At 31.8% G+C, this 14,556-nt stretch overlaps 1 protein-coding gene and 1 pseudogene across 1 annotated transcript; one reads left to right on the forward strand and one right to left on the reverse strand.

Annotated features, from left to right (window-relative positions):
- The first annotated feature begins 1,983 nt into the window (after positions 1–1,983).
- LOC139528945 (uncharacterized) lies at positions 1,984–3,241 on the forward strand (annotated as a pseudogene).
- Positions 3,242–6,062: 2,821 nt separating this feature from the next.
- On the reverse strand, positions 6,063–14,310 carry LOC139527562 (uncharacterized). The gene is made up of 2 exons (XM_071323070.1): positions 7,570–14,310; positions 6,063–6,952 (listed from the first exon to the last, which is right to left on the reverse strand). Exon 1 carries the CDS (start codon positions 13,706–13,708, stop codon positions 8,294–8,296), a length of 5,415 nt encoding a protein of 1,804 aa, XP_071179171.1. The 5' UTR covers positions 13,709–14,310; the 3' UTR covers positions 6,063–6,952; positions 7,570–8,293.
- Between the last annotated feature and the right edge of the window lie 246 nt (positions 14,311–14,556).

The raw sequence follows: 14,556 nt of genomic DNA on the forward strand, positions 1-14,556 counted from the left end.
TCTAATGGACATTTTTTTAGTGGAGATGAGCCAGCAACATACCGTTGTTTGAACGGAATTTTATGAAGCTTTGGTATCCAATACAAACAAGGTAAATCCTCCGATTTGGTGTTCAATGTAATGTTCATTGAAGCCATGAAGGACTTCTGATTTGCTAAAATCTCATTCTTATCAAATGATATGTCTTTGTATGTGGAATTACCCGACTGCTCATTTATACCTAATTCTTTTACAAGACATTCGTAGTAATACGATTTACATACAAAGACACTATTATTTAAAGCATTGTCCGCAACAACAAACTTACCATGAAGAGATGATAGACATTCAACACATTTCATTGGATCAATTTCATAGTTCACAAACTCACGGATTTTGCTTTCACTTTATTTGATTGATTTTTTTAAGATCTTTGATTGTTGAAACTTTAAAGATTAACTTGATATTTTAAGAATACACCAAAAAGAACTTCTTTCAAATGTGTTTTTTTTTTTTAAATCTTTTTTGGAATTTAATTCCACACTTCTATCAAACAGTTATCGTTATATCGAATGTATGTACATATTAAATAACATGACGCTACAAATGGTATGGACAAGAGTATCGACATATTCTGAGAACGATTTTTTTCCTTAAGATTTTGCACGTTTTAAACTTCGATCCATGAAGCAGGAACCCAATTCTTAACTGCAGAATATAAACATGGCCACCATCGCCGAAGTGGGTCGTCCGTTTGTGTTTCGAGATGTTTTAATTGCTGCCACGTTCAGTCATGATGTGCACATTTTATTCGACGCCTCTCGTAAAGAAGGTACCATGCTCTTTGCACAGCAAGATCAATTGCAACAAATCTTTGAGGCGTCCACAGTTGGTTTGTTGCAAGACTTTTCATCCCGGACGGCCTCTATAACATGTTCTACCTGTTGTATTTATTGATCATTTGTTTCCGTCCTGAACGTATGTGAAATATTTGCTACTTGATGTTGACTTATAGATGTTAATGTTTGTGTTATTGTGGTCTCTTGCGGAGAATTGTCTCATTGGCAATCATACCACAGGGTTAGACACTAACATTAGATGGTATGTAGTCCATAGGACTACCAAGAAAAATTTTATCAATTTCAGTTTTGAAAATATGTATATATATATTTTTTTTAGATAAAAGCTAACATTTAGTGCAATCAATTGTATTCTTCCTGAACTTCTTCCTCCTTGGAGAAAATTCCGAAAAAAATTAGATGCAAAATCCTGCAATCTGAGACGATTTCTAAGGTCTTGAGTTATTGAACCTTTTATCCAAGAATTGTTTAGAAAACCAAAACAATCAGTATATAATTTTATTTTTCATCAATTCTTCAAACAGTTTATAAGACATCTGTTGAGGTGATAGAATGTCTTTGTTGGTATTGTAGAGATCAGCTTCATCATCATTAATACTGTCATCCTCTTCCTCTAACTTTTCAGCCTCAAGATATACAAAGTTATAATTAATATGATTATCATTCTCAATTTCTTCATCTTTCTCATTGTCCTCCATCTCAACTTCAGTTGAAGTTTCAACATTAATGAGGATGTTGTCATCTGTACTACTCTGAAAGATATACAAATCATTTCTAGTATTAAATGAAAAGTTAAAAAAGGAGAGTCTATATGGGGTACTTCACATGGTTTAGTTTAATGTTTATGATGGAAAAATATGTGACATTACCACATCTTCGTTATATATATATAGGGAGTACTTCTACTTTAGCGGACCCCATCAAAAGTACGGGAAACTATGGTAAATACTAGTTTATAGGTCCCTCCAATAGTTAAAAACGACATGAAAATATTACAAAATCTAGCAGAAATACGTCTTGGTAAGTGTACAAAATGTCTACGCTTCCGTTACTCAGGTAGGTATATCACGTGGTAAAAATTCCATCATCTGTGAATATTCATAAAATAAGTGACGTCAAAGTCAACCGTAATGTAAAGACGGAAATGCCGATCAAGTTAAAATATTTGTAAAAGGTTGAGAAAGTTATTGAGTGGTGTTTTTTTTTCTAAGATTAATTCTAGATTTATCTGGAGAGGTATGTAAAAATTGTAGACATGGACATTTCGGTTTAAGAAAAGACTTTTTTTTCAAACGACATTTTTCTATTGAAAGTGTAGCAACAAAAAATGCCATGAAAAGGTTTCCACAAGAAACGGATCCTGGTTTCTAGGACATAATTTAAGTTTGAAAAAAATATTATTTATCACTTATTTCTGGTTTTACAATAAATAGACCAAGCATTTGTTAAACATGAACTTTCTATTTGAAATCAAACAATGGTAGATTGGTAAAATTATTGCCGTGAAGTTTGCATAGAAATTTTTTAATTAGACACTGAAAAAATAGGAGGAGATAACGTTATTGTAAAAATTGATGAAAGTAAATTTGGAAAAAGAAAATACCATAAAGGGCGTCGAGTAAAAGGACAGTGGGTCTTTGGAGGTATAGAAAATAAACTCATCATAGATAACAGGAATAAATTTGATATTTACGCCATACGCGCATTTCGTCTACAAAAGACTCATCAGTGACGCTCGAATAAAAAATGTTATAAAAGGCAAAATAAAGTGCGAAATTGAAAAGCATTGAGGACCAAAAATTCCTAAAAGTTTTGCCAAATACAGCTAAGGTAATCTATTCCTAAGGTAGAAAAACCTAACTTTTTCAAAATTTCAAAGTCAGCTAAAAAAGTTTTTTGCATCAGTAGAAAATCGAACAAAAGAAACTGCTAAAATTAATAAAAGACAACATAAAACCAAGAACGACAATCATCAGCGACTGTTGGAAGGCATACGATTGTCTAGGATCTGAGGGATTTGAACACTTAAAAGTAAACCATTCTGTGCATTTTGTAGACCCGAAAACAGGAGCGCATACAAATACGAAAGTACGTGGCGAGCACTTAAAAAATCACTTCCAAAACACGACACAGTAAAATCCCTTTATGACACTTATTTCAGTCAATATTGTGTACGAAAAAAATATATCATTGGCTCTGGCGACCCTTTCATAGCATTTATTAACCTTATTAAAAAAGTGTATAATCCAGAAAAACAAAAACAAGCCTTGATTACATGTACGACAGAAGCTATCACCGTCAGTGAACCACAACCTGCATCTAAAAAACCAAGAGTACTAAACGAAATAACAAACACACTAAATTCTAGGCTGGATGATTTTCAAGCTAAAATGGGTAACTGAATTAGATTTATTTTTGATTGTTCAGTTTCAGTAGTTAAAATCGGGTTTTAAAATCATTTACATCGTCGTTTTTTGAAGCGGTAAACACAAATGGCCGCTGTTTATATTTCAGCATAGCAACGTAAAAGTGCATCTTCAAACTTCCGGGGTCCGCTAAAACAGATTCTTCCAATATATAGCCAACTGACATTAATTCCTTAATGTAAATGTAGGCTTCAAATGGTAGACTCCGTTTCTATGAATTGTGTGTTTTTTTATTTTTTTTGGGAGTGAATAAATATTTATTATGAATTAAGGTAAAACATTTTATCATCTTGACTTTTTTTTCTAGATGTCCAAGTTCCACATATTAAGGGTCATCTGTTTTTATGAAATAGACTATACAACGTTCCTATGCGCAGATACATCAAAGGTTAAGTGTTAACAAAACTTTCAAAATTTCATAATAAACACAACCATACTGGCCATCCATCTTTAATTTGATTTTTTTTAAAGTTAAGATATGTTTTTCCATTTGAATTCGAATGACGTATCCAGTTAACGCAATGAAGGCATAAAAAGTTCACCGGGTTTAAAAATTTAATAAAATTTAGTATTTTAGTAATATTATGGTGTAAACTGTCATTTTTACGGCACCTGAACCTGTGTACATGGACCATCGACAAGGCTCAAAACATGTATTATAATGAAAGTAAGTACATTTCTTTCTAGAGGATTAAATTAAAATTAGAATAAAAATAACAACTGAATGGACAGTTGATTGTTTTATATGAGAATAACACCACATTCAAATTTTTATTCTCAGTATCGACCGTTCTGTAGATGGAAAATAATATTAACATCAAAACAAATATCTCTTAATGAGATATTTAAACAGCCGGGAAGCCAGTGACGCAGGAGAGTTCCTCTAGACGTTTTTGATCACGTGATTTAGACGTAAACAAAATGACGTTTTTGAGCTGCAAAATCGGGAATGAATTTTCCGTTTTTGCTCTTTATGTGTCGATTCTATGTTGGTATTCAAGCATCATAATGTTTACTTGGAACATTGTTTATCTCCGTTTTAAGCGATTCCGCTCAGAATTCACAATGTGACGTAAAAATGATGTCCTGACAAAAGTTGAATCAGTATTTTCCGGCGTTGACACCCTAGAAAATAGTAATTTATTCCCTTAAATGGTGATATGCTGGTCGTATTTCATTTATTTTCAGTGGAAAAATTATTACAGATTGTGTTTATGTTAATAAAAGAAGGATATTTGTTAAGGGATGAAAATGTGTCAGTTATCAGTGCCAGTCCTAAAGTCAGAATTTGACTCGAAGCGGTAGGAATCCCGGTCTTCGTAACACCTCTGGATTTTCCCTAATACTCACGAGAAAAATACGTTTCCCTGATGATGCCGAAATGAAAGAATATTATTCCTCTTTCTTAATTTTTTTTCAATATAATAACCTTCTATGGTGTTTTGTTACATATTTGGCACTGAACAGTTACTCAAAATTTAATTGGGACAACTGTTGGTATTTATTTTTCCTTTTTAAGCAAGACATTAGGACACAACCAATTTTAAAAATTATAACAATATTATAATTTTTATTAATTCCATATTTTTAGTACAGGTACACAAATGTTTTGTTTATTGTTTATTTGTTCTTTTATCAAATTCACTATCAGTTTCAACTATACCCAGGCTAAGAATTTGCACACATGCATATTGATTTTCCCACTCTCTGATATTCAAGTTCTGTGTTTTTGTGTTGTCATGATGTATATATTACTTTTGTGTGTGTGTGGTAGGAGTGGGGGGCTGTGAAATTAATCTGTCATTTGAATATTGTTTTTCTTCTATGCTTGAATGTACAGCAATATTTGGTTAGTAAATAGAATTAATTTTATGAAGATCTAGGAAATATCTTCTCAGGAACAACCTTTTTATTGAGGTTCTTTTTAATGTAAAAAAATTTCCAGCAGTTCACACTCTGTTCTGTGTCCCAGCCAAAATCAACCATTAAGTAGTCTTAAGAGCAAATAATAGTAGGCAGTACCTTTAGAGCTACCATGTAAACAATTACTCATAAATCATGTCAGATTTTACAAACAACATTGACATTAATTATCTTGAATGTCATATAATATACTAGTCAACCAATAAAAACAGAAGCCAGTGAGTCTATTGAAATCCAGTTTTGTACTGTCTAGTTATAGGCATCAATTGAATAATGTCTTGTATTATGATAAGATTTGCAAGAATTTGGTCTGTTATAGCTCATCATATGGTATGGGTTTTGCTTATTGTTGAAGGCAGTTCAGTGACCTTCCTTTTTTACTTTCTCATCCTTTGGTCTCAGGTGGATTTTTTTTCAATGGCAATCATACCACATTCACCTATATCTATAATAATGATTGAAATGGTAAAAAGTTCTTCTTATGATAGACCAAATATTTTTTTCTTCACAATTCCTTTAATTTCACCAAAAAAGACTTAACTACCAGAAATGTTTCTTTTATGGAACAAAAGTATTTCTAGGATACACAAACTATGGTTTATGATTAAAATATATCAAATACAGCAATAGTTCACATCCATTAATGAGCAGGTTACAATTGATTTTTCCAATCTTAAGATATAGAAGCAGAAAAAAAAGCAGCCAATACATTTTTAAACCAATTTCAAAGTCTTAATATCTACCAGGTTGCTGAGATTAACTTCAATTGTCATATAAAGTTGGTGTGTACTCATTTTCTAACAACTGCTGGATATTTCTTAAATATGCATGTATGTATTGATGCATACACAAAAAGAAAACAAGAATGAGAATATATGATGAACAATTTATTGAACTACAAGAAAATTGTAAATTGAAACACATGGTACTATACACATCTTATACAACTTGCCACATTTCAGAAGATCACCTAAAAAGAGCCAAATATCTGTTGGACCAAATAAGAGGTTTATTATTTTTCAAATAAAACACAAAAAAAGTTATGTTTGTCCTGTTTTAGTAAAATCTTTTTGAAAAAAAAACATGAAGATCTGCCCAATCTGGTCACAAATACATGTACATGATGTATGAAAAGAAGATTATTACATCAATAAATAATGAACTGGTAACATTCACAAAAAAAAGACTGAATGACCAGCATTCACAGTAGGTACTAAAGGTGCAATACCAACTTTCCCAAGACGGTACAAAATGACCAGCATTCACAAATAGAGGTACTAAAGGTGCAATACCAACTTTCCCAAGACGATACAGAATGACAAGCATTCACAAATAAGACAACACAAAATATTACCTGTATCATTAAAACATGAAATAAGATATCAAAGAATGACATGTAATAGAGCACATCTTTCTAGGTAAACACATGTTTTTGTTAACTATACTTAACATTCAATCTTTAAAAACTTCTCTCCTTTGAACTTTTAAAAGAATATCTTGTAATGTATTAAATTAAAAAAATTTTTAGCACATTTAAACCTCTTCAGATTTTTATTAATTTAATTTTGTCTCTTATCAGAGGAAAATTATGATTTTCCAAGAATTTAAAATTATTTTTTAAAAGTGGCAAATTACATAAACATATAGAGAAAAATACAATGCAAGATATCATATATCTTATTTTTGATTAAAATGTTCATTCACTATCCATGGAAAGTCCTTCAAAGACAGCAAACCAATATCTCTATATTCCAATTCACTTACCTAAAATAAAAAAGAAAAAAGAACATTTTATAACTTTTCGCAAGGCAAGTATCAATATACCCCTCTTATTATCATGGCATGCAGACATATATAATAAACTGCTTAGCTTTCATAACTTTTTCATTTTAAATCCAACAACACCATCAGTTTTTTTCTTCAGATTAGCTTGATAAAAGTACAAGTTACAAGTTGTAAAACCTAGTAACTGATATACATATTTATAAACATACAATGATATTCAATTACAAGAAATTACAATTCAATCCTTATCAATAAAAAAATAATATATATTTACAAGGCCTTATTCTGTTAACAAGTAAGAAAACTCTCAGATCTTGAGTCCATTCAAATCATATAATAAGTAAATGTGTACTTCTAATCAATATTGTTAAAAGTTGCTAGTCAAATTATTTGTGAAATTGCATTAATCTCTGAACTGATTAACAAGATTAAGTCCACATTCAATTATATTTGAATGTTATATGTTGCTATTAATAGGCAATTGTATAATTAACATTGATGATATACTTTGCCGTGAAATTAAGCAATAACATATTTTGCTGTATTTTCAAACTCATGTATCTGCCCTTTCCATTTTTATATCATATAATACATACCTTTATTATCTGTACATCCAACATAAAATTTTCTCAAACCAGTATTTTACAGATCTGAAACTTGTACAAAGCATAAAGCAAATTAGTGAAGATAATTGTTCTTGCTCATTTATGGTACAAACATAATACAGGAAAATATCTCTAAGTATCATGTAATAGATGATGCTATCTGAAAAAAAGACATGAAAACATGTACATTATAAATCTAGAATTATACATAAATATTTGCTAATCTTCTTTGATGTCGAGTTAAAATAAACACCAAGAACAGCCATTCAGCAGTCCTAAAGAAATATAGTGATTATAATTAATGCAGTTATTTCCAATAGCTCAAATTTTAAGAGTTATCTCTCTTTGATAAACATTTCAATAAATCAAGCCCCTAAATACCTGAAATCCACAAAAAGATGAGGTTCAAAAGTAAAATTAACAATAACAAATTTGAACAGGGGAACTTGCAAATTAAGTGATAGGAATTTGAAAACAAAAAAATTGTTAAACAAGACCAAAATGACTAATGAATATTAATAAAATAAAAAAATATCAGTGAATATTATCAATTTTACATGTCAGAAAGTTATATACAAAAATGTATAAAAAACATAACTCTTTAATCCTAAACATTTATACACCACAAATTTATCATATTATTTCATACAAATGCAGTTTATATAACTGAATCAAATAATACTGACAATCAAGATTTCAAGGAAAGGAATAAAAATTAAATCTCTTCAGTACTAAAGAGCCAATAATCATCTGTTTGATCAAGTTGCTCTACTAATCCATCTAATTCAGGTTGTTCAACTTCAACTGGATCTTCAAACTCTTCTGGGTCATCTGAAATGACATCATCAAGGTCAATAGACATATCAAGTACTTGATCTCCACTATCTGGAACATTAAAACAGTTTACACATTTACAACCTGGACCACAAAAACCATCACAGTTTTCATTTTGTGCCTTTCTACATTTACACCTATTTGTTTTGCATCCAGTCTTACATCCACACCCTTTAGTATACCATTCTACAGTTTTCTCGACTTTCTGAAAATTTAAAACAGTGTCCCAAACAATTTCTAATCTATTATCAGTGATTTGCCATCCACATTTTGACAAATCAGATAGTGCATGGGTATTGCTGGTGCTCTGACTCCAATAATCAAACACCCAGCAACACCGCATCCAGTGTAGTTTGAGGGCTTCATGGTTTGGCATCATTTCCACTTCAGTGACCACTCTTTCCCACAGCTTTTCTCTGATAGCTGAAATAAAAGATATATGTTTTTCATGTAAGTCCCCCTCTGAAATAGAATCAAATAATGATTTAGGGGTAGAATAAGGCTGAAATGCAGCACGATGTTTACTAAAATAAACAGAACATATCAACCTGTAAAATGAATAAAGGCCATTATGACCATGAACATCTGAAAAGCTTCCATTTCCTACAATGAAAGAGGCATGCTTTCTAAATACATCAAAAAATGTCTTCTTACCACAACCTCTGAAATATGACACAAAATCACATCCACTATAGATAAAAAGTAACTGCATACATATCAAAACACTGTCAATTCCCTGCAAAAGCGAATCATTTAAAGTAATACACTTTACAAGTTTGTCCATGGAAAGAAATGAATTGTTGTATGGTGAATCTCTCAACTGCACATATACAGTTTTATTTAAATCAGATACAAGTGGCAAACCTATAAAAAATACATCAGTATCAGGGCTGTAGATTATGACTTGATCTGCTGTTGTTACTGATGCATGTAACCATACTCTAGTGTCTGCCTCTTCATGATTGCCAGATGCCAAGTCATAATCTACCACCTGACCCTTTAATATGGAAATTGCTCTGTCTTTTCTGTCATCGTCAAATCCTCCTGCTGTAACAAAACAACATTGGTTAGTAGAGAAATAAGTCAATGAAAGAGATAAAAAATATTCAGACAAAAAGTTAACCAAAAGTCGCTTTTGATGCCGAACTGCAATAAAATTTCTCCAGTTTGATAGCAATGGAGTGTCAGAGGAAATACATGTACGTACCACTGGTTCCTGTACAACTGTATTCCTTCGCGTTCTTTCAATGTCTTTTGGGCTCACACCATTCCTATTTGGATCATCAAACAGTAAATGAACCTCATTTGCTGTATATTGATTATAATACTTTATAATCCATCTATTAAAAAGAAAATCACCATAATCACCAAAGGTCTGGTGTGAGGCAAGTGGACTGGTATTAATTATAAACATACCATCAATAATGACAGTAGTTTTACTTGATACTGGAGCCTTAGGAACCTGTAATAAAAAAGCATCAGAATAAATATTTTTAAAGACATTAGCTGCAGTGGCTTTTTGACCCTTTTCTGGAATTCCTTCTGCATCGCACAAAGCACGAGGTAACTGTAAAAACTGGTCTAAATCTTTGACTGCATTACCACTATGCTTTGAAAAAGCAATTTTTTTCCTTAAACAAGAAATCACTGTATTTTGATCTTTAATTTCTTTCTTTTGCTTGTGAATAGTTATTTTAATAGGGGCAAAAGTTTTTAAATTTCTTCTTTTTCTAGACGGAGGCTTTCCTGCTGATTCATAAGTCCTAAATAAAAAGCATTTCAAATAGTTAGCCATGTCTTCCTCACCATACTTTCTGTAATTTATCAAACTGTCAGTTTGTTCATGATCAGTTTCAGTTCTAGTAAAAATATGGTGTAAATGTTCATTACAGTTTATGTCAAACAGAGATGATGTTTCTAAATTGGACATGTATTCACAAACTGTTTTTTCTGCATTTTTAACATAAGACATTGTACCTTCTCTCTGATATAAACCTTCTTCTCTTTCAAGTTGTAATTCTGATTTAAGGTTGTGCAATGTCTTAGCTCTGTAAGGTAAATAAAAAGTGAGGTTAGCTAAAGAAGACTGGCTGAAAGAGTTAAGAGCATTTTTTGACTTTAAATTAATCTCCATTTCATGTGCTTCATCTAATGCTACAGAGTACAAATGTTTACCTGAAATTGAAACTGAGAAGCAGCCAGCTGTAAAATGTTGAATAACAGGTTCTGGAAAGGTGTGGAGATCAGCAAGATGGTATGGTATTAGTCTCTGATAATTTTGCCTATCAAAAGCATGAAATAGACAAGTAATTTTTTTCAGAGAAACATTGCGCAAGTGCCAGTTTCTACTACGTATGGAGAAAAACAAACCAAGATAAGCCATAAAATCCAAATGTACAAAATTGTCCCAAAAGGCAAAGGTTTGGTTGACTGAGGAGTTTTCATGACGCCAAGTTTTATATTCTTCTAATAAATCATCTGTAAAAAAAGTAAAAATCTCTTTTTTTTTCTCACATACCTTCTCCCAGACATCAGTTTTACAAACCTCATCTTCTTCTTCATCTAATGACATATCTGAAATAATATTTAGTATTAAATCTGAAATTTGAATATCATAAGGTGATTCACATGATTTGTATTCAAAAAAGGATTTCACCTGATGTCTCATAACTGCTTCCCAAGCTTGTATAAAAAACCTATGAGTTACAGCAAACTTGCTACACTCAGTTAAAACTTTTAACGTAGCTCCATGATGATGTTTAGTAGCAAGTTGCCTTAATCCTGCATCAAAATAAATCTTTACAAATATGGGAAGGACATTTTTTAAAATATGCCAATCCCCAGGGTAGGCAAGTACCCAATCCATTTGTTCCCCATATTCAGATTTCAGTTTGATCAAATGATCATAACTCTTTCCATCACCTACAACAATAACATAATTTGTTAACTGACCAACTTGAAATTTATCGTATAAAATATTCAAAACCTTTAATACTGTATCTTTGCTATCTGCTGTTTCGTCCAATATGGCCACTGATGAAAAATCTGATTTTTCAGTGGATTCAACTGGAATAGAGAAAAAGGTTTTAATACCTGGTAAAACAATGTTTTCTTTTTTGAAAAAGTTTTTTGAAAACCCATACTTAGTAACACTTCTATAAAATTCATCCCATTCTGAAATCTCTGCAGCTGTTTCTTTTAAATCTGATGGTGACATGTCAGAAAACTTATTCTGCTTTTTTACTTGTGGTAATCCAAATTTGTCGTCTGGATTAACAAGTTTCTGAATAATTCCTTTTTCCAGTTTACGGTCTCTGGAATTGGGAACTTCAGATATGTCATGTTCGATGCTGGTCTGATTAACATGATTAAGATTAGAAATCAGATTGGAGTCATCAAACATATTCATTTTTTGACTGGGCTTTGGAACCACAGTCTGTATTGTGGTTCCATGAAAGCCACTTCTATCTTTTCCAGCACATACTACAGAGTAAGCCTGGTTTTTATCAAGATTGTCAAATGAGGCTACAATAAAACTATCTGAAAAAATATACCTCTGTTTTTTTTCTAACTCTCTACACCTATTAGTGATGTACCTTCTAAGAGAGTCCTTAGAGATACCAGCCCCTAATCTAGCATTAATAGAAAGAAATGTACTTGATGAATTAGAAAACTTATCAGCTATGTCTGTACATAATAAATGCAAAGGTTGCACACACTGAGAATTCTGTAAATGAAAAATACAACTCAAAATGTACAAACGTGGCATCATTCTGAAAATATTAAAAAGAGGTTCAGAATAATGCAAATTCCAATTAAACTGGGACTTCTTCAGTACTTTCTCTTCATTATCTGTAGAACAAATTCTAAAAATAAAATTCCATAATATAGGGGGGATTTTCAAGATTTCACCTTTACAATTAAAATTGTCTATGTCAGGAAGTCCGTCCATCTTGATTTTATCTGAAACATATATTTTAACATAATTTTTTAAGATTTTTACAGCATCTTCTAGACTTTGCTCTTGTTTTATTTTTCTATTTTCCTCTGATACAGTAGAAGCCAATTTTTCTGCTTGGATAATGCTTTCTTTTTTTAATCTTTTATTATCTTCAATGCATTTACAATTTTCAACAACAAGTGCGTGTAAACAACCAAATATATCGGTACCATTCCTGTAAATCATTCTCCCTAAATTTTTCTTTTTTGGCACATAATATGATAGGGCTCTGCCAAGGCACGACTTCAACATGGTAAATAACCACTGTGGACGATGAAAAACCTTCTGCTCAACACATAAGCCTAATTTGTTTGCATTTTTATGTAAAATACATTTGTACTTTTCAAATAAATTTGGTAAAAGCAAGGCTTTTTCTTCTACAAAAGAATTTATTACAGATTCTAGGACAGACCTGAAAGAAAATAAATCTATACTTTCTGTTGTAATCTTTTCAGTGTCTATAATTGTAAAATTTTCCAAACAACTGAATAAGTATTCAGTCGTTTTGGACAACTGGTCCTCTGCAGCATCTGATCTAGAAAAGGAATTAAAATTATTGTAACAATAAGGACAACAAATTAAATTTTCCAGATGCATATCAAAGTTAAAGTAACGAGTAAATAGCTCCCGTTTATCCTCACTGACAGTTTTAAATGAACCAGTGTTCTTTCCAGAAAATTTGTCACATACTATACATTGTACAACATTTAGGTTAATACATTTGTTCAATTTATTATAATGGGAATGACAAAGATGAGAAAAAAAGGTATCACTGGTACTGTATTCTGGAAACTCTGTTTGGATAGAAACTGAAAAAGCTTTCTCAAAAACTGGAACATTGATTTCAGTATAATGGTGAATATCTGAACTAGAACACCCTTCAGAATCTGCAAAATTGGACAAAAAACACTTATCAGTCTCAGTACATATTTTTTTAAATGGGGAAACCTCTGGTTCAGTGTGGGAATCATTCTGTACTCTGGAAAAAGCTTTTTTCAACTTACCCTCACATTTTCTGCATATGCAGTCTAAATCAGAAAGTTTATAACTGGAAGAAACAAAATTAGTAAAATCTGGCAAGTCACTCGCTTTCTGAATTAAATGAATATATCTATTTGATATATGATCATTATTACAATAGGCACATGGTCCTGGTCTTCTCTCTGGGTGCAGTTTACTACAACTGCTACGCCCAGACATGGTTATGGGTAAATGAAGATAGTCATCAAAACATAAATGCAACAAAAAAAAACAGATGAACAAATAAAAAGTATTCCTAACTGTAAATAGGATCATTAGTCAGCAGAACCTGTGCAACTCTAGTAATATAGAAAGTCAAAAATACATCAGATAATCTGTACATCGTGCTTTCATGTGTTTAAAAGGAGCAAATCACTGAATTGAAAAAATATGAGTGAGGAACTGGTCTGAAATACTGAAAATTCACATTAACTTTTTAACAAGTTCGTCCCCTCACTTGGCCTCAGCCTCGGGTTTGTGGGGTAACCTCGCTAATAAATGGGTATGGGAATGTTTTTTGTTGTCTTAAAACATCTAAAAATAATAATATATTATATAGTTATCTTTAAGTGAACTGTATCTGTAAGGAAATCTATAAAAACGGTGTTAAAAATGGTTCAAAACGGGTGCAATAATGGAAAATATCTGTAATCTTGAAACTGCTTTCTGAAGGTGAAATTGCGGAAGCTGGGGATGAATGCTGGGTAGTTTTGAGGTTTCCCTGATGCATTTATATATAATTCATTTATTTTTAGCATCTACCATTTGATTGGTTTAGGGGGATGCAAGTGTGCCAGTTAAATTTAGGTTGGGTTTTTACCCGCCATAAATTTAGACACAGAAGTCAAAGGAAAATTGACTCGAGAAAACGACTTGAATTTCAATATTTTCCAAAACAAATAACATTTCAGCTGTGCAGTCAGGTTGCTGTGACATTTATCTTAAAACAAACACGTACAAACAGGCACGATGACAAGGTAGTAACGTGTTATCGTCGTATTACCGACTGTTGCCGCTAGCGAGATATTTGTTTTGTTTTCGATACAGCGCCACCTATAAGAAAATTCCCGATTATCTCCACTTAGCCCGCGAATTTTGACATCCAATGATCTGATTGATCGATT

Source organism: Mytilus edulis, chromosome 6, assembly GCF_963676685.1.
Source record: "Mytilus edulis chromosome 6, xbMytEdul2.2, whole genome shotgun sequence".
In the NCBI taxonomy this organism is placed as follows: domain Eukaryota; kingdom Metazoa; phylum Mollusca; class Bivalvia; order Mytilida; family Mytilidae; genus Mytilus; species Mytilus edulis.

What these genes read in the sequence shown, in the direction of transcription:
- LOC139527562 (XM_071323070.1), bottom strand. Translation starts at nt 13,708, where the DNA reads ATGATCCTATTTACAGTTAGGAATACTTTTTATTTGTTCATCTGTTTT.